General features: G+C 47.5%; 1 protein-coding gene across 1 annotated transcript; it reads left to right on the top strand.

Moving 5' to 3' along the window:
• Positions 1 to 3,398: 3,398 nt before the first annotated feature.
• Positions 3,399 to 16,369, top strand: LOC134399262 (sialidase-3-like). Its single transcript, XM_063127219.1, has 3 exons — positions 3,399 to 3,454; positions 6,821 to 7,051; positions 15,267 to 16,369. The coding sequence occupies exons 2-3, from the start codon at positions 6,845 to 6,847 to the stop codon at positions 16,338 to 16,340; spliced, it is 1,281 nt and encodes a 426-aa protein (XP_062983289.1). The 5' UTR covers positions 3,399 to 3,454; positions 6,821 to 6,844; the 3' UTR covers positions 16,341 to 16,369.
• Positions 16,370 to 21,248: the final 4,879 nt, after the last annotated feature.

The raw sequence follows: 21,248 nt of genomic DNA on the forward strand, positions 1-21,248 counted from the left end.
TTCCTGTTCCCTATATTTTCCTTATCACCACATACACGGCCGGAGGCATTCTGAGCGCTGGAATATTTCATGCTGGGGGCATCTTTCCTCGTTGTTCTCTGAACTATTGAAGGCCATCGAGTCCAACCCCCTGCTCAATGCAGGAATCCACTCTAAAGCATCCCTGACAGATGCTTGTCCAGCTGCCTCTTGAAGGCCTCTAGTGTGGGAGAGCCCACAACCTCACCAGGCAACTGATTCCATTGTCGTACTGCTCTAACAGTCAGGAAGTTTTTCCTGATGTCCAGCTGGAATCTGGCTTCCTTTAACTTGAGCCCGTTATTCCGTGCCCTGCACTCTGGGAGGATTGAGAAGAGATCCTGGCCCTCCTCTGTGTGACAACCTTTTAAGGATTTGAAGAGTGCTCTCATGTCGGCCTTCAATCTTCTCTTCTCCAGGCTAAACATGCCCAGTTCTTTCAGTCTCTCTTCATAGGGCTTTGTTTCCAGACCCCTGATCATCCTGGTTGCCCTCTTCTGAACATGCTCCAGCTTGTCTGCATCCTTCTTGAATTGTGGAGCCCAGAACTGGACGCAATACTCTAGATGAGGCCTAACCAGGGCCGAATAGAGAGGAACCAGTACCTCACGCGATTTGGAAGCTATACTTCTATGAATGCAGCCCAAAATAGCATTGGCCTTTCTTGCAGCCATATCGCACTGTTGGCTCATATTCAGCTTGCGATCTATAATTCCAAGATTCTTCTCGTTTGTAGTATTGCTGAGCCAAGTATCCCCCATCTTGTAATTATAGAAGCCAGTGGGTTCAGGGTTGGGAGACAGTGCCCCACCACCACTCAGCACTCCCGAAGTTGCCCGTTCTTGCAATATAACAATAAAGTGCTGTGTTTCAGGGCTGGCAACTAAGCCCAATCCTAAGCCCTTTAACACTAAAGGTGTTTGTACATTAAGGAAAAAACTCCATATCCTTACAGAGGTTTCTTCTGGAGTCTTTCTGCATTTACTATGGGCCTCTTTAGACAGCGACCACTGATTTTGAATTGAAAACTTGCCCTCTTGGCAATGCTATTAAGTTCAATGAAACAGTGCCGTCTTGTGGTGAAATTATAGCACTACACCAGATTTAGATACTGGGGATATCCCGTGATTATTTTAAATACTGCATTATCTCTGTTTTTTTAAAAAGCAAGATTACTGGGGGGGAGCACGGGAGACGTCCTGGAGGTTGATAGCGTCATGTAAAGGACCCCCAAATAACCGTGAATGGCCAGTCACAAGCATGCAATAAATACCTCACGTAGACGAGCTCTAAATAGAGTAAAGGAACGTTTTTGGTGGCAGAAGAAATGGTATCTCCTAGGAGCGCTACCCAACATATACGCACCAGACTGAAATTGTGGCAGAGGCACTGGCAATATCACACCCCGTTCCTTGGCAGAGACTGAAAGAACTGGGCCTGTTTAGCCTGGAGAAGAGAAGATGAAGGGGAGACATGATAGCACTCTTCAAATACTTGAAAGGTTGTCACACAGAGGAGGGCCAGGATCTCGATCCTCCCAGAGTGCAGGACACGGAATAAGGGGCTCAAGTTACAGGAAGCCAGATTCCGGCTGGACATCAGGAAAAACTTCCTGACTGTTAGAGCAGTGCGACAATGGAATCAGTTACCTAGGGAGGTGGTGGTCTCTCCCACACTAGAGGCCTTCAAGAGGCAGCTGGACAACCATCTGTCAGGGATGCTTTAGGGTGGATTCCTGCATTGAGCAGGGGGTTGGACCCGATGGCCTTGTAGGCCCCTTCCAACTCTGCTATTCTATGATTCTATCAGCACAGCTCAAGGTGTGTATCATTTACTATTGCAATTGGTGTTTTTTAAAAACACACACACACACCACTTCCCTCCATCTAGCACAGCAGAGAGAGAGGTCAACAGGAAACCTCTTTCTTTGATATTCTGGTTTATTATATAGAGAGAAGTTTTGTTTTGTTTGCATTTTACTGCCGAGGTTGTCGGCATTAATATTGTCAGGCATACACACCCTGAAAGGGTCCTGCCGTAATCCAGGCTCATTCTGCATAATGTATAGTACAGTTTAGGTATAAGTGAATCCTGCCATAGCTTTCCTTCTAAGCTCACTGTCCCACACCTCCGCACCGTCCGGGCAGATGGAAACCCCGCGCTCACTCCTTGTTGTGGGGACAACCCCACAGGAGCGCAAGCACTGAGTTTTGAGGGCTTGCGGTACCAGTGTGTTGTATAGACACCCAGACACCCCAAGTGAGCAGACAGACACCAAGAAAGACATGTTTTGAATAAAAAATATCTGGATTACTTCCTTTATTGCTTGCTTGTTCTTACTTGGTTTGTGTGAGTAAACACCAAATGCTCTTGGCCCCGAGGAGAGAAATCACTGGATGATACATTCCTCTGCTGTGTGGTGGTGCCTCTGTTTCAATTCTCCCAGTGATGGCAGAAAAATGTCACTAGTGGGGCTGAATGTGAAGGAGGCACCCAAACTTAGGGGATCAGGATTGTGGCTGCAGTGTTCTTGATCGGTTCCGAAACTGGGCAGAAAGGAACAAATGGCATTTAACAGTGAAAAGTTCTTATTTAGGAAAAAGAAATCAGAGAACAGGTATAAGATGGGGGCTCAGCAACAGTACATGTGAAAAGGATCTTGGGAGTTGTAGTCAGTCACAAGCTGCATCCAGTGGAGGCTGACCCCCCCCCCCCCATGTCAGTGTGACATTAAGTCTTCTTCAAATACTTAAAAGGTTGTCACACAGAGGAGGGCCAGGATCTCTTCTCGATCCTCCCAGAGTGCAGGACACGGAATATCGGGCTCAAGTTAAAGCAAGCCAGATTCCAGCTGGACATCAGGAAAAACTTCCTGACTGTTAGAGCAGTACAACAATGGAACCGGTTAACTAGGGAGGTTCTGGGCTCTTCCACACTCGAGGCCTTCAAGAGGCAGCTGGACCACCATCTGTCAGGGATGCTTTAGGGTGGATTCCTGCAGTGAGCAGGGGGTTGGACTCGATGGCCTTGTAGGCCCTTTCCAACTCTACTCTTCTATGATTCTATGACAGTGAATCTGCTCCAGGTTTCATAGAACAGCACAGTGGAAACCATGGAAGACTAGAGGCTGTCGGGATGATGGGAGTTGGAGTCCAACCCCGTCCGGAGGGCGACAGCTTGTGGGGTCGGGGGAGGCTGACATCCTCGTCCAGGAAAGTGCAGTGAAAACCGGGGGTGGGGGGGGGGGGGCAGGGTTGTGCTGGGAGGGAAGGGAAGGGAGGGCGGGGGAAATTCAGCCTTGCTCTGTGGGGCGGAGCTAGGATCGGGGAGAGGGAGGGGGAGAACCTGAGCCAAGCCCCTCCCCGCCCCATCCTCTTCTCAGTGCGGCGGATCCTGCCCGGCCGGTCTCTCCGCGTTCCTGCACAGCCGCCACCCGGTGAGTTATGGGGTGGACGAGGCAAAACCTGGGGGGAGGTGATCCGGCATTATTCTCTCCCCCACCACCATTAATAAAAGTCCATACGGGGGGGGGGGAAGCATTCTTCACCATCAGATAGAAACATCTGAGCAGGAGGTTCGAATCGATGGCCTTGTGGGCCCCTTCCAACTCTGCTATTCTATGATTCTATGATCCCCCTCCGTCCCTCCCTCCCTCCCTCTAAGAACAATGTCCCCCCCCCGCCCAGCAAATCGGACCCCTCCCCCTTTCCCAGCTCCTTTGCTCTCCCTCTGTGCCCAAGGCGCCTTTGCCCTTCTTCCATGGGGCAGGGAGGGCGGGCGCCAGCCCCATCCAGCCGCCCTCCCCTTGTCATTGCATTAGGGGATTTGTGGAGTGGGGGGGAGCTTAGAGTGATGGGAGATCCAGGGAGAGTTAGAGGAGAGATCTTACTCCCCCCCCCTCTCCGTAAAACAGGAAGTGATGCAAGGAGATCGCCCGATGAACCGAAGAACCTTGATAGCCGGTGCCGCCAAACGGGCATCTCCAACCTGGGGCCCACGGGAAGCCCACCAGCAGGACGGGTGCAAGAGCCACCCTTCTCGTCACGTCCCTCAGCCACTGGACTGCAACGCCCATCATTCTCAGGCTGCATGGCCATTGGTTGGTTGGGAAGGGTTGGAGGCTCAGTCCAGCACATCTGGAAGAAATGTGTGCTGGATCAGACCAAGGGGGTCCGTCTAGTCCAGCACTCTGTTCACACAGGGGCCAACCAGCTGTCGACCAGGGAGCCCACAAGCAGGGCACGGTGCAACAGCACCCACCCATGTTCTCCAGAAAATGGTGCCAAATGCTTACTGCCTCGGATACTGGAGGTAGGTAGCACACAACCATCAGGGCTAGTAGCCATTGAGAACCTTCTCTTTCAAGAATTTATCCCCCCCCATTTAAAGCCATCCAAATTGGTGGCCCTCACTATCATAGGCTATCATAGAATGGCAGAGTTGGAAGGGGCCTACAAGGCCATCAAGTCCAACCCCCTGCTCAATGCAGGAATCCACCCTAAAGAGTCCCTGACAGACGGTTCTCCAGCTGCCTCTTGAATGCCTCTAGAGTGGGAGAGCCCACAACCTCCCTAGGTCACTGGTTCCATTGTCGTACTGGTCGAACAGTCAGGAAGTTTTTCCTGATGTCCAGCTGGAATCTGGCTTCCTTTAACTTGAGCCTGTTATTCCATGTCCTCCACTCTGGGAGGATCGAGAAGATACATCTTGTGGCAGTGAGTTCCATAGTTTAACTCTGCGCTGTTTGAAGAAGCGTCCTTTTATTTGTTCTGGATCCCCCACCCGTCAGCTTCATGAGATGACCCCACTGGGTTCTCATATCATGGGAGAGGTAGAAAAATTATTATTATTATTATTATTATTATTATTATTACTATTATTATTATTATTATTATTATTATTATTCTCTTTCTCGCTCGTGGTAGTTTCTCTAGACGGACATGACAAGGATTGCCAAGTCATGCTGTCTTTTAAAGATTCAGGAATTTCCTGACAATTGAGCATGTTTTAAGTATGACTGCTTTCTGGATGTTGGTATGGATGTATTTTTGTAGGCCCAGTTTCTGAAGGTTTTGTGTATAGGTTTTTGATGTGATGCCGGTGACTAATGTGATTAATGGAACAAATGTGACCTTTTCCTGTTGCCATGGTTCTTTGACTTCCATGGCCAGTGGTGTATATTTCTTTTCCTCTTCCTTTTCAACAACATTTTTGTCATTCGGTATTGCTATGTCGATGAGGTGTGTGTGTTTTTATTAGTGTTGTGCCCCGCCTCGATCCAGAGGGAGAGGCAGATAACAATTAAATAAATATATTATTATTATTATTATTATTAATTTTTATTATTATTATTTGCATTTCTTTACCACCCAATAGTTCTCTCCCTACCCACTTTCCCCAAACACCGTGCATTATTTTATGCATCTCTATCATGTTTCCCCTTACTCACCTTTCTTCAAAACTGAGAAGCCCACAAAGTGTATGTGGCGAAATGCTATTTTGTGTTATTGTTTATATGTGTATATTTAAGTGTTTGGTTCAGGGTTGGAATTGATGTGGCCAATTCTTTTCTTTTCAGGAAATGGTAAATAAGTGGGAGGGGGGGTTAGAATAATGAGCTGTGTGAATGGTGTCGTTGGATTGGCTGGTTGCTTTGAAAGACAGAGAGAGAAAGGGGGAGTGAGAGAAAGTTTGGTAGTTCGTTAGGAGTTAGTGAGGGTTGGAGTGAGTTGGAATTTCTTGGAAAGCAGGCCTATAGGATTTGGAGGTGGTTATTATTCCCAGGGAGGTGGAAGGAGGTAGATTTATTTATACAACTTAAAACAAACTTAAAGTGTCTTTTAAAATCTTTTACTTCATGAATAAACTACATTCAACCACCACGGCTCTGTGATATGCATCCAGTTGGACAATACACACACTGTGACTACCTCCAGTATCAGAGGCAGTAAGCCTATGTACACCAGTTGCTGGGGAACATGGGTGGGAGGGTGCTGTTACACTCATGTCCTGCTTGTGGGTCGCTGGTCGACAGCTGGTTGGCCACTGTGGGAACAGAATAATATACTAGATGGACCCTTGGTCTGATCCAGCCTCAGGGCTCTTCTGATGTTCTGATGTTGACCTGAGATGTCTCCTGAATACAAAAACCTGACAAGTCTGGATTGTGGAACCTGTGCTGGTTTCCTGCTGGTCTCTCCCTGTCATAGAATCATAGAATAGCAGAGTTGGAAGGGGCCTACAAGGCCATCGAGTCCAATCCCCTGCTCAATGCAGGAATCCACCCTAAAGCATCCCTGACAGATGCTTGTCCAGCTGCCTCTTGAATTCCTCTAGTGTGGGAGAGCCCACAACCTCCCCAGGGAACTGATTCCATTGTCGTACTGCTCTAACAGTCAGGAAGTTTTTCCTGATGTCCAGCTGGAATCTGGCTTCCTTTAACTTGAGCCCGTTATTCCGTGTCCTGCACTCTGGGAGGATTGAGAAGAGATCTTGGCCCTCCTCTGTGTGACAACCTTTTAAGTATTTGAAGAGTGCTATCATGTCTCCCCTCAATCTTCTCTTCTCCAGGCTAAACATGCCCAGTTCTTCCATATTTTGGTGAGTCCTCAGAATGAACTTGAAACAGTGAGATTGAGAGTGTGGATGTTCTGAGCTCTACTTTATTCATTTATTTATTAAATTTTTATGCCACTCAATAGCTGAAGCACGTACGGCAGTGTGACCCTCAATAACTGTTCAATGCAACCAATTTCTGCGGGTTGGATTCATTTGATCTGCTTTCTCCACTCCACCCCACCAGAATATTTCTGCATGCCCAGGAAACATGGCTGTGGTTCAGGCCGGCTCCGGGAAGGTGACCCTTTTCAGCCAGAAAAAGCGAGGGGGCCTCACCTACCGCATCCCAGCACTGCTGTACCTGCCCCCCGAGTCTGCTTTCCTGGCATTCGCAGAGGAGCGCTCAACGCCCAGAGATCAAGACGCCACGTTCCTGGTGATGAGACGAGGACGGAAGGAAGGAGCATCCGTCCAGGTAACAGCTGTGCCATTGCTGACTTAATTTGGTTTTGTTTTTTTCAAATGCATTGTTAATCTCATCTACCACATTTGAAGTGGACTTAAGCAACTAAGGCTGCAATCCTATGCGCACTTACTTGGGTGCAAGACCCATTGCTCTCAATAGGACTTACATCTGAGTAGATATGTATAGGGTTGCATTGCACAATACTATTCACCATTTGTCGTCATGACGGGAATTTTCAGGGGTGGCGTTATAAGGTTTGGATGAAAACACACTGTGGACACTTTCGTCTTTGTAATATTTCTACCCCAACAAGCACCCTGTAAAATGTCTCTGTCCCTCTTGCCTAATACTAGAACTTGAGGTCATCCCCATGGAATTCATTGATGGTAATTTCTGGACAGAAAGAAGCAAGGGCTTCTTCTTCCACCAGCTTATAATCAACCGGGGGAAGTTGCTGATGCAAGATGTGGCCATGGCCCCCTAGCTTAGATGGCTTTCAAGGAGTATTGGTCCCATCTTCCAAGAATTTACCAAACAATGGCTGTTAGCCATGACATGTGGCACTGCAACAAAATGTTGCAGCGTACCTTCACCTAGCAGGAGTGCTCCTGTTCAAGACCATCAGTATGCCTCTGAATTATCAGTTGCTGGAGAACAACAGTGGGGGAGGGCTATTCCCCCCACCCCACCCCCACCCCTGCATGCCCTGGTTGGCCTCTATGGGAAAAACACAGTTGGGGTGCTGGGCACTCAACCACAAAGACCCACACGTGAAATATAAGATAGACGCAATATATTACAAATGTGGGTGATATATACAGTATTCTTACATATACAGTTTGTAAATAAGTATACAAAACACTTTCTCCTTGCTGATACACCGCCTTAAACCCCTCCAAAAAAATCCAACGGTGGAGAAGCCTCCACTATATAGAAAATAAAGAAAACAATCACAATAATCGTGTCCAGTATGTCAGCACTAAAGTCTCAATAACGTGTTACCAAACAGCATATGAGGAAAACATTTTTGTAGTAAAAGTACAGAATTGTATTCCCCCCCCCACACACACACATTCACTAATCAGGGTGTCTAAATAAACATTCACAATTCTAGGCGTCTAAATAATTCTAGGCGTCTAAATAAAACAGGTGTCCGGTACAATTCCTGTTTCGAGGAGTCTTCATCAGTTGGACGCTTGTTCAAAGAAGGAGCCGTGGCTGTATGTTTGGGGTGGAGCACCCCAACATTGTCTTGTTGCTTACTAACAGGGACTGGCCGACGATACCATATTACGCCAGTCCTTTTCCAGCTTCATTGGCTGCCAGTCCAGGTCCGGGCCCGATTCAAAGTGCTGGTATTAACATTTAAAGCCCTAAACGGCTTGGGGTCAGGTTATCTGAAGGAACGCCTCCTCCCATATGTACCCGCCCGGACCCTAAGGTCATCCTCAGGGGTCCTTCTCCGTGAGCCCCTGCCAAAGGAAGTGAGGCAGGTGGCTACCAGGAGGAGGGCCTTCTCTGCTGTGGCGCCCCGGCTGTGGAATGAGCTCCCTAAGGAGGTTTGCTTGGCACCTACATTATATGCTTTTAGACGCCAGGTGAAGACCTTTTTATTCTCCCAGCATTTTAACAGTCTATAAATAAATTTTAACTTGGTGTTTTAAATTTGTAATTTTGCATTGCTGCTGTTTTTATCTGGTTGAGCTTTTATATTGTATTTTATATTATGGTTTTATACTGTTGTTTTATACTTTGAATGGTTTTAATTTTTGTGAACCGCCCAGAGAGCTCCGGCTATTGGGCGGTATAGAAATGTAATAAATAAATAAATGTAATAAATAAATTGTAGTTTTCAGGTTTAGCTCAGCCACATAATGCCAGCCCTACCTGCTCTAGGATACTTTGAGTTGGATGCAGTTCAAGAAGGGCATCCCAGTAGCCACCAGCCTTCATTTCCCAACCGACATGCAACATTCTGTAGCCAGTGATGACCAATGCTCAGTCTTCATTGGGCTCTTTTGATGGGGTGTTTGCGGGCTTGTCCCTTTAAGGTTTTTAAACACTTATTTTGTATTTCTGTAAAGCTATGGCTGTCCTCCCCACAGCATGCTGATCACTCCCTCTTGTTTCTCAATGGTCCCATTTCGGCTCCATTTCCCTTGGCACCTGCCAACTGAGTTAGGTATTAATGGGAGTGGCGGCTGTATGGAGCTCCCTTTTCCAGAAACTGGTGAGCAAATGGGAGAGGGCCCTGTGGCCTTCATGCCTTGTTCATGGGTTGCCTGGAAACATCTGGCTAGCCACAGTGTGGCAAGGTGCTAGTTTAGATAGGGTGACCATATGAAAAGGAGGACAGGGCTCCTGTATCTTTAACAGTTGCATAGAAAACGGAAGTTCAGCAGGTGTCACTTGTATATATGGGGAACCTGGTGAAATTCCTTCTTCATCTCAATAGTTAAAGGTGCAAGAGCTATACTAGAGTGACCAGATTTAAAAGAGGGCAGGGCACCTGCAGCTTTAACTGTTGTGATGAAGAGGGAATTTCCCCAGGTTCTCCATATATACAAATGACACCTGCTGAAATACCCTTTTCTATGCAACTGTTAAAGATACAGGAGTCTGTCCTCCTTTTCATATGGTCACCCTAAGTTTAGAAGGACCCTTGGCCTAGGGTGACCCTATAGAAAGGAGGACAGGGCTCCTGTATCTTTAACAGCTGCATAGAAAAGAGAATTTCTATGCATGCAGTACCTGGTGGAATTCCCTCTTCAGCACAGCAGTTAAAGCTGCAGGAGCTATACTAGAGTGACCAGATACAAAAGAGGGCAGGGCTCCTGCAGCTTTAACTGTTGTGCTGAAGAGGGAATTTCACCAGGGGCTGCATGCATACAAAGGACACCTGTTGAAATTCTCTTTTCTATGCATCTGTTAAAGTTACAGGAGCCCTGTCCTCCTTTCCATATGGTCACCCTAGCTTGGCCAGAACCCACAGGGCTATAAGAAGAGCCGTGCTGGATTAGGCCAAGGGTCCATCTTGTCCTGCATTCTGTTCACATGGTGATCAACTAGCTGCCCATGGGACATGATGGCAACAGCACCCTTCCGCCCATGTTCCCCAGCAACTGGTGTACATAGCTATACTGTCTCTGATACTGGAGGTATCACATAGGCATCAGGACTAGTAACCATTGATAGCCTTGTCTTCCAGGAATTTATCCAAGCCATTTTGTCTGATTTCTTTATCTTTACTGTCTTTATTTCTTGTTTATTTTTATTTAAATTATTTTTAGACCACCTTTCAGGGTAGAACCCTCTCACACACATCCCTTAAATACAATAAAAAGATGAGTCCAACAGCTGCAAAAAAGAATGTTCTAACCATCTGATCAATGAACTTTAATGTTATAATCAAATCTGCAATTAAAACATTAGTTTACATTTGGACATTTTCTATAAAGCAATAATTATCTAATCAAATAGTTCCAACTTCTAGCAACTTTTTATTAGATGAGTCCAACAACTGCGAAAATATGGTTCTAACCGTCTGATCAATGATCTTTAATATTATAATCAAATCTGCAATTAAAACATTAGGTTACATTTGGACATTTTCTATAAAGCAATAATTATCCAACCAAATAGTTCCAACTTCTGGCAACTTTATTAGGGTACGGTGGGCTTTTAAGATTGCACAAACATATTTCAACTCCTGTCTTCCTCACTGTTTTGTTAGACAGCAGCCACACTTCAATTCATTATCTTCAATATGCATTCATGAATAGACCCAGGGATCTTCTTCATCTGCAGGGCAAAAAATAAATAAATCAGTCTTTAACATATGGGAACCTTTGAGGCTTTTTAGTTATTATTTATTTATTTATTGCATTTTTATACCGCCCAATAGCCGAAGCTCTCTGGGCAGTTTATACAGGAACTTCTACCCTGCTTTTTCCTCCAAAAAGGCAGTCACTCAAAAGCAGCTTACAAAATATAAAGAAATATAAACCCTCAAAACCCAATAATTGAACACATTATGACAAGCTAAAAGCGGCAGCAAAGACAAACACGCAAAGAGCACAAACTGACAATAAATAAATTTAAATTAAGCAACAGCAGAACCTGATGCTTCCCCCAAGGAGAAACGACTTCAGTTGCTGGCAGAACACACCCGTTGAAATTTCTAGACGCTTTTCAAGGGCAGCCCCACGTAGAGTGTGTTGCAGTAATCTAATCTGGATGTGGCTAAGGCCAGATCTGCTTTCTCCAACAAGGGGCAGAGCTGGTGCCCTAGTTGAAATTGGCAAAGGCAGTTCTAGCCACAGCAGCCAACTGTCTTTAGTGGAAATGAGATGTACAACATGAGATGTTGAGAGGCCCCTTTCTACATAGAATCATAGAATAGTAGAGTTGGAAGGGGCCTATAAGGTCATCGAGTCCAACCCCCTGCTCAATGCAGGACTCCACCCTAAAGCATCCCTGACAGATGGATGTCCAGCTGCCTCTTGAAGGCCTCTAGTGTGGGAGAGCCCACAACCTCCCTAGGTCACTGGTTCCATTGTCGTTCTGCTAATACAGTCAGGAAGTTTTTCCTGATATCCAGCTGGAATCTGACTTCCTGTCACTTGACATGTATGGGCAGAAGGTAGATCTCCAGATGTTTGGGACTTCAACTCCCAGAAGCCCCTACCAGCATAGCCAATAGTTATCCTTTTTAGAGAATAAGGAATGGAAGGAAAGGGTTAAGAGCTTGCCTGCCAGCCTAGATAACTAAAAACTGTTGGGCATTCTGCCCAAGTCAATATTATACATGCCTATTGACTCAGTTAGTACCTGGAAACCTTGTTGGGAACTTGTTCTGAACTTTTGGATCTGGGTCGTAATACCTGCTCATGAAAGCAAGTGGACGTTCCTGTGAGCAGACAGAAAATCAGCAGGTCCCAAAACCAGATCCCCCAAGGCTGCCTGGCACCACCTGGGTTCTTAGCTAATTCCACTTAGGCCTCCTCCTCTTTCTCCCGTCCAAATCTTAGCTACCAAAATGCTTCTCTGAACCATCCTGCATGATGAAGTGTGTCACCTTACTCAACCCTTCCAGGAGTTGCATTCCAAGGGCTGGGGAGAGAGTGAGTGGTCTGATCCAGCATCAGGGCACTTCTTTTGTTCTTGTCCGTGTCACCAGCTCACGATCAGAAAATTGCCAGCAGATAATCTGAGCTGGCGGTGACTGACCAAGAAAGAGATCTTGGGGTTGTGGTGGACGGCTTGTTGAAAATGTCCACCCAGTGTGCGGCTGCTGTGAAGAAGGCAAACTCCATGTTAGGCATTATTAGAAAAGGAATTGTGAATAAAATGGCCAGTATCATACTACCCTTATACAAATCTATGGTGCGACCACATTTAGAATACTGTGTACAGTTCTGGTCACCACACCTAAAGAAAGATATTGTAGAGCTGGAAAAAGTGCAGAAAAGGGCAACTCAGTTGGGCTCCACAATTCAAGAAGGATGCAGACAAGCTGGAGCAGGTTCAGAGGAGGGCAACCAGGATGATCAGGGGTCTGGAAACAAAGCCCTATGTAGAGAGACTGAAACAACTGGGCATGTTGAGCCTGGAGAAGAGAAGGCTGATGGGAGACATGATAGCACTCTTCAAATACTTGAAAGGTTGTCACACAGAGGAGCGCTGGGATCTCTTCTCGATCCTCCCAGAGTGCAGGACACGGAATAACGGGCTCAAGTGATAGGAAGCCAGATTGCAGCTAGACATCAGGAAAAACTTCCTGACTGTTAGAGCAGTACGACAATGGAATCAGTTACCTAGGGAGGTGGTGGGCTCTCCCACACTAGAGGCCTTCAAGAGGCAGCTGGACAGCCATCTGTCAGGGATGCTTTAGGGTGGATTCCTGCATTGAGCAGGGGGTTGGACTCGATGGCCTTGTAGGCCCCTTCCAACTCTGCTATTCTATGATTCTATGAAATGGCATCTCTCTTATGAAAGAAGAATACAACAGCTGGGATTGTTTAGCTTAGAAAAAAAGGAGGCCTGACAGAGGTGTACAATATGCATGGTATGGAGAATGCAGAGAGGAAGACATTTTTCTCCCTCTCCCATAATACTAGAAGCCAGGGTCATCCCATGAAGCTGAATGGTGGGAGATTCAGGACAGATAAAAGGAAGTCCTTCTTCACACAGCACATAGTTAAATTATGGAACTCGCTACCACAAGATGTAGTGATGGCCACCAATCTGGATGGCTTTAAAAGGGGTTTGGATAAATGGCTATCCAGGGCTACTAGCCCTGATGGTTGTGTGCTTCCTCCAGTATCTGAGGCAGTAAGCCTGTGTGCCCCAGTTGCTGGGGAACATGGACAGGAGGGTGCTGTTACACCATGTCCTGCTTGTTCATCCCTGGCCGATGGCTGGTTGGCCACTGTGGGAACAGAGTGCTGGACTAGATGGACTCTTGGTCTGATCCAGCATCAGGGCACTTCTTTTGTTCTTGATCCGTGTCAGAAAGCAACCCAAAGATGGTCATCCATTATCCATAACAATATTGAACAATGGAATACAGCCTCTCTAAAGCATCACAGTATCTGTTAAAACAACAGATCCAACATATTATCGCTCGCAAGTCAACAAATAACATCACTGATAGAAATCTGCAGCAAAACATTTGGGTGGGTGGTTCAAAGCCACGTGGAAAATTCAGCTTACCCACCCAACCCTCTCCAGCTCAGGTCCTCCATCCAGGAAGACTGGCGCTGACAGCAATGGTACCTGGCAGTGGTGTAATGGAACCAGGCCTCTTAGGGACACAGAAACGGCACTTTTTTTATTACAGGGAAGCTGACGTCATCTGCCATCCCCCCCCCCCCACTCCCCGCAGGCTTTCCTGTTAACTCTGAACTTAGCTGCAATCCTCACAGTAGTTATGGAGGGGGGGGTATCAATTTTCCCAACAGCAATATATTGCTTGCTGTTGTAATGCAAAGCATTTTGGGGTGTCCTGGTCTGCAATGGGCAATGGACCCATGAGCTTTCTCAGAGATCTGCTCCTGGGGGAGGTGAAAACGGCCAGCACTGGTATGCTGATATGAATCAACGCAGCTCTCTGAAATGTTTTGACCCTTCTTGGGCGTGTGGGCTACAGGGACTACCACGACAAGGACTTGCTCTTCAAAATTTAGCACTACACCACTGGTGCCTGGGAAATGTTTGCTAAGGAGCAGACGTCAAGGCCTATGTTTCTTGTGATTTATAATGGGCTCAAGTGACAGGAAGCCAGATTCCGGCTGAACATCAGGAAAAACTTCCTGACTGTTAGAGCAGTATGACAATGGAACCAGTTACCTAGGGAGGTAGTGGGCTCTCCCACACTGGAGGCCTTCAAGAGGCAGCTGGACAAGCATCTGTCAGGGATGCTTTAAGGTGGAGTCATAGAATCATAGCATAGAATCATAGAATAGTAGAGTTGGAAGGGACCTACAAGGCCATCGATTCCAACCCCCTGCTCAATGAAGGAATCCACCCTAAAGCATTCCTGACAGATGGTTGTCCAGCTGCCTCTTGAAGGCTTCTAGTGCGGGAGAGCCCACCACCTCCCTAGGTAACTGATTCCATTGTCGTACTGCTCTAACAGTCAGGAAGTTTTTCCTGATGTCCAGCTGGAATCTGGCTTCCTTTAACTTGAGCCCGTTATTCCGTGTCCTGCACTCTGGGAGGATTGAGAAGAGATCCTGGCCCTCCTCTGTGTGACAACCTTTGAAGTATTTGAAGAGTGCTCTCATGTCTCCCCTCAATCTTCTCTTCTCCAGGCTAAACAGGCCCAGTTCTATCAGTCTCTCTTCATAGGGCTTCACAGGGGATTGGACTTGATGGCCTTACAGGCCCCTTCCAAATCTACTATTTTGGATTCTTGTCACCAAACCTTTGCTGCCTAACACCTTACGGACTGAATCCAGACTAGGTTAACCACATATACTCCCTGTTGGAATCAGTGGGTCTTGAGTTTGTCATGGCTGCCTTTTCCCATTGATTTCAATAGGACCGAAATGCAACTGCCCCAGTCTGGATCCAACTCTATGGTCTTTGATTTGGATTCATGCCAGTTCAGCAGGGTCAATGACCTTCTAGGTGTGTACCCAGTAGATCTACCCTAAGTTCCATGAATTGCAGAGCCTTTTGGTTCACCGTGTTTGTTCTTTCTCTCTGTCTCGCTCTCCAGTGGGGTCCTCAGGAGGCCCTAACAAAAGCTGTCCTTCCCAAATACCGCACCATGAACCCTTGCCCGGTGTACGAGAAGAAGAGCGCCACGGTTTTCCTGTTCTTCATTTGTGTGCTGGACCACGTCACGACACATTACCAGATCCTGATGGGGAAGAACGCCGTCAGGCTGTGCTACGTCTTTAGCAAAGATGGTGGCCGCTCATGGAGCCAGACGATAGACCTGACCGAGCAGATGATTGGAGGCAACTTGAAAAACTGGGCCACCTTTGGGGTTGGGCCAGGCCACGGGGTGCAGTTGAGCTCCGGGCGCCTGGTGATCCCGGCGTACACCTACTACATCCACAAGCGTTGCTTCTGTTGCTTTTCGTTCTGCTGCACGAAGCCGCATTCCTTCACTTTGTACAGCGACGATGGTGGACAGAACTGGGCCCGGGGTCAGCTCCTGCAGAGTCTGCGGACCACGGAGTGCCAAGTGGCTGAGGTGACCCACCGGGACAACAGGCAAGTGTTGTACATCAACGCCCGAAATTCAAGTCGGGACCACTGCCGGGCCGAGGCCTTCAGCTTGGACGACGGCTTCCTATTTGAGGGATCCTTCCTATGCAGGGAGTTGTGTGAGCCACCCCACGGGTGCCAGGGCAGCGTGGTGAGCTTTACCCCGCAGCCAGAATCCTCGGATCTGGGCCGGAAGGAAGAGGGAGCCAAATCAACTCACCTGTTGGGCGTCTGTCCTTCCTCTGCCTCCCTCAAGAGCAACATGTCATGGCTAATTTTCTCCCATCCCACGAGTAGACGCAAGCGCGTGGATCTGGGCATCTACCTGAATACCTCCCCACTGGAAAGGGGATGCTGGAAGCCCCCATGGGTGCTGAATAAGGGACCCAGTGGTTACTCGGACCTGGCCGTGTGCGAGGAGGGGAAATCCCTGATGTTCGCCTGCTTGTTTGAGTGCGGGGTGTGCTCGCCCTACGAAGAGATCGCCTTCCAACTTTTCAGCGATGTCGAGCTCCTGAAGACTGTGAGGGAAACTGAGACTTGCATGGATTCACCTCTGAAGGCGCGTCGAACTTAATCTCTTCGTGGATATTTACCAGCCAAGGAGAGTAAATGTCAGGAGGAAATGTTTCCGTTGCTTCGTTTCTCGGTGGAAAATGTTTGTATTTCATAAGTTTGTTAATAACAATGAATGGATGCCAATTGCAAATGCAAGGTCAGGTGAGCTTAGCCTTGGCAGCTTCAAAGTTGTAGATAAGGGTTTTCAGGTGATTATCCCTGGCAACTATGTGAGAGAATGCGTCTGTGCCATTGCAATCCGTCTACACCTCGTGGGGGAAATGGAACAAATCCGTAGCGACAGCGAAGCTGAAGCGTGGCCCAACAACCTCAGTGGGAGAGAGTTGAACTCTGTCGAAATTGATGAATGGCTGTCCCCATATCATGCACCTGCTGAAATAGGGTGACCCTATGGAAAGGAGGACAGGGCTCCTGTATCTTTTACAGTTGTAAGAAAAGGGGATTTCAGCAGGTCTCATTTGCATGCTTGCAGCACCCCCTTCAGCACAACAGTTAAAGTTGCAGGAGCCCTGTCCTCTTTTGTATCTGGTCAAGAGGGCAGGGCTCCTGCAACTTTAACTGTTGTGATGAAGAGGGAATTTCACCAGGGGCTGCTGCATACAAATGACACTCGCTGAAATTTCCTTTTCATCACAACAGTTAAAGCTGCAGGAGCCCTGCCCTCTTTTGTATCTGGTCACTCCACAAAAGAGGTCAGAGCTGCTGCACCTTTAACTGTTGTGATGAAGAGGGCATTTCACCAGGTGCTGCATGCATAACAATGACACCTGCTGAAATTCCCTTTTCTATACAACTGTTAAAGATACAGGAGCCCAGTCCTCCTTTCCATAGGGTCACCCTATGCTAAAATGTATTAGTGCGTCAGCAGTTTTCAGGACCTTTGCTTGTTCTTTCTTTCTTACATTAGAACCATCTAAGGGGAGTACATGGTATTGCCTTTAATTTTTGAAAAGGATGCCAATAACATTTTCTATCTAATAAAACATTTAAATCACACTGTGTGGTTTATTTTTCCCTTTCGGGTACATGTAGTGATGGGCAGCAATTTGGATTGCTTTAAAAGGCGATTGGACATATTCCTGGAGGAGAAACCTATCAATGGCTATTTGTTACCTAGGGAGGTTGTGGGCTCTCCCACCCTAGAGGCCTTCAAGAGGCAGCTGGACAACCATCTGTCAGGGATGCTTTAGGGTGGATTCCTGCATTGACAGGGGGTTGGACTCGATGGCCTTGTAGGCCCCTTCCAACTCTGCTATTCTATGATTCTATGATGCCAATACTACCTCCAGTATCAGAGGCACCGTGTCTATGTACAGCAGTTGTTGGGGAACATGGGCAGGGGGGTTGCTGTTGCATTCAAGTCTTACTTGCGGGTTTCCCATGGGCAAATGGCTGGCCGCTGTGGGAACAGAACATTGGACTAGATGAACCCTTGGTGTGGTCCAGTAGCGCTCTTATAGAATCATAGAATAGCAGAGTTGGAAGGGGCCTGCAAGGCCATCGAGTCCAACCCCCTGCTCAATGCAGGAATCCACCCTACAGCATCCCTGACAGATGGTTGCCCAGCTGCCTCTTGAAGGCCTCTAGAACATCCACTTGTGTTCTTCAAACCCTGTGGTTTCAGGCCAAGGGTCCTGCTAGATCATCATGCCACCCGGTTGCTACCCAGATGCTCCCAGGAAATCTTTTGTTGGGCTTTTTATAGTTCCTATAATTGAGCCCATGATTTCATGTCCTGCACTTGGCTCATACCTGTTGGCTTGTCCCTGCAGCGGATGGATTCGCCTCCATTACCGCCTGTTCCTCAGCACGCAGCACCTTGGTTGGAGGAAAAACAGGCAGGTTTCAACAACACCAGGCTTTTATCAACCAGGCTTTTATCAATTTTTAATTTTTGTGAACCGCCCAGAGAGCTTCGGCTATTGGGCGGTATAAAAATGTAATAAATAAATAAATAAATAAATAAACCGCAGAGGACAAGCATAGAATTGTAGGACTGGGAAGTGTTGAAATATCATCCTGTCCAAATCTCCTTAAAACAGGGCTGTGCAACTATTTGTCGCCGCAGGGCCAGATTCAGTTTTGGAGAAGCTTCCGCGCACCCCCATTCTGGGGGTGGGCGGGACGAAAGTCAAAAGGGGAGGAGCCAAACATGCCAGAATATTGGAGCTTAAAGTTCTTACTGCCAATAACGAAGCCGCATTTCAACTTTTTAGAATGGGGAAGAAACTGCACATGCACAGAAAAAGGGAAACCGAAAGTGCAGGTGTTGGCGGAGGAGAAGGGGAGGAACCACCTGGTTATATGGGGAAGGCGTGTGTGTGGTCATCTAGACAACCCTGGATTTGGCTCCACCCTTACGAAAGGCAACGGCCTGCATTTCCCCTCCCACATTCCCTTCACTCAGCAGCCCCGCGATTGCTCTGGGTTCGAAGGGGGCAAAGAGGTCATGCTGCAACTGTCACACCAACATAAAACACCCTTAGGTCTTCCTGTAGGTGTTCCCATGGCAGTTCCCACAAGATTTAGAGCATCTTTAAACCAGCGTTTTATAGCACGCTTGTGACTGGCCATCACGGATGTTCACAGGTCATTTTGACGATGACGCCGTCAGCCTCCTGCGTGTCTCTCGTTCCATTTCCCGGTTTTAGTGCCATAAATTAAGCCACAGAAAACCCAGCCCTTCTGAAATAGTATTTGTTGGAATTTCCTGCTGTGTATAGGCGAAGTTGTGCTATAAAACGCCCACTAGTGGCCGCTGTTCCCTTTGAACTGTATGGGCCACATGGTCGCTGCTCTCTTCCTTGTGTAATTTCAGCTCCTTGCAAATGTGGAAGAGAAGCAGGAAGCAGAGCCATGGTAAGGAAACATGATTCCTGCTCCCATCTGAAGGAGTCCTAAATTTCTTTCCCTGTGGTTAATTTCCTCTTCTCTTCCCCTTCCTGACTCTTTGGGAAAATGAGAGAGCGAGAGGAGAAGCAGAGATGATATTATTATTATTATTATTATTATTATTATTATTATTATTAGTAGTAGTAGTAGTAGTAGTAGTATATCGCCCCATAGCTGAGGCTCTCTGGGCAGTTTACATAGGATAAAAACACTTAAAAACAATATACAAAAATTTAAGGTTTAAAAACATACAATTTAAAACCACGAAAACATACAAAACCAAACCCAGGCTAATTACATATTGCTAAATGCCTGGGAGAACAGAAAAGTCTTAACCTGGCGCCAAAAAGATAACAATGTCGGCGCCAGGCGGGCCTCGTCAGGCAGATTGTTCCACAATTGGGGGGCCACCACAGAAAAGGCCCTCTCCCTTGTTGCCGTCCTCCAAGCTTCCCTCGGAGTAGGCACCCGGAGGAGGACCTTGGATGTTGAGCGCAGTGTTTGGGTAGGTTCATGTTGGGAGAGGCATCCCATCAGGTATGGTGGTCCCAAGCCGTGTAAGGCTCTAAAGGTTAAAACCATCACCTTGAATCGGGCTTGGAACAATGCACTGGTATTAGTTCTCTTCAAGGACTAGTCTGAAGGGTTCCCCTCCCTATTTCCTCATTTTACTTCCTTCTCAGGCCTCAACTACATATGTAGAAAAATAATGGCAGTCCCACAGCCTGGACTGCCATTCGGATCACATATTTAAAATATTCCCTGCATTAAGAAAAGTACCATCCCTGCAAGGAATGTGCTAAGTAGAACCTTTCTCCCTGACATGCTAGATGTATTTTTGTTATGTGCAGAGTTTTGTTAATTCTGCCTCTGGGCACTTTCAGAAATGCCACTTTTGCCTGGAGACGGACCTGCAACCTCCATGGAGTGCTAACCACCTTCTCCTGCTGCATCTATAGAGGAGGCCTCAACTTGACCCATGCAGGAGTTCACAAGTGTTAAAGACATCAATGTGCATTTGAAAGATTCCCCGAGAAGGGAGAGTGTACCTGTAGTGACGTGGGCAGCCGTGCACGCCAAGGTGCCTCTCGTGGGACAAACAGGACCGCCGGCAGACCCCTCTCCAACTGGCGCACATCCGTCTGTTCAGTGGGATGCCCATCTCCTGCCCAGCTTGGGGGAAGGTATTCACAATCAGGGAGGTTAGAATCATAGAATAGTAGAGTTGGAAGGGGCCTAAAAGGCTGTCGAGTCCAACCCCCTGCTCAATGCAGGAATCCACCTTAAAGCATCCCTGGCAGATGGTTGTCCAGCTGCCTCTTGAAGGCCTCTAGTATGGGAGAGCCCACCACCTCCCTAGGTCATTGGCTCCATTTTCATACCGCTCTAACAGTCAGGAAGTTTTTCCTGATGTCCAACTGGAATCTGGCTTCCTTTAACTTGAGCCCGTTATTCCGTGTCCTGCACTCTGGGAGGATTGAGAAGAGATCCTGGCCCTCCTCTGTGGGATCTTTTAAGTATTTGAAGAGTGCTCTCATGTCTCCCCTCAATCTGCTCTTCTCCAGGCTACACATGCCCAGTTCTTTCAGTCTCTCTTCATAGGGCTTTGTTTCCAGACCCCTGATCATCCTGGTTGCCCTCCTCTGAACCCGCTCCAGCTTGTCTGCATCCTTCTTGCAGTGTGGTGCCCAGAACTGGACGCAGTATTCAAGATCAGGCCTGACCAGTGTCAATAAAAAACCTTCCCTAGCATAAGCTTGTATTTGAAATGGGAATCAGTCACCCAGGCACGGGTACGTCAGAGGCTTGTGGCACAAGGAAGGGGGTCCCAATTCCCACCCAACCCACCCTCAGTTGTAGAAAATCCAGTGTTCAGGGTGATCAGATAGAATCATAGAATAGCAGAGTTGGAAGGGGCCTACAAGGCCATCGATTCCAACCCCCTGCTCAATGCAGGAATCCACCCTACAGCATCCCTGACTGATGGCTGTCCAGCTGCCTCTTGAAGGCCTCC

Source organism: Elgaria multicarinata, chromosome 5 (assembly GCF_023053635.1).
Source record: "Elgaria multicarinata webbii isolate HBS135686 ecotype San Diego chromosome 5, rElgMul1.1.pri, whole genome shotgun sequence".
Classification (NCBI taxonomy): Eukaryota; Metazoa; Chordata; class Lepidosauria; order Squamata; family Anguidae; genus Elgaria; species Elgaria multicarinata.

Coding starts and splice junctions, on each gene's coding strand:
- LOC134399262 (XM_063127219.1), top strand. CDS start 6,845: ATGGCTGTGGTTCAGGCCGGCTCCGGGAAGGTGACCCTTTTCAGCCAG. Junction 7,052..15,266: donor AGGAAGGAGCATCCGTCCAG/GTAACAGCTGTG, acceptor CTCGCTCTCCAG/TGGGGTCCTCAGGAGGCCCT.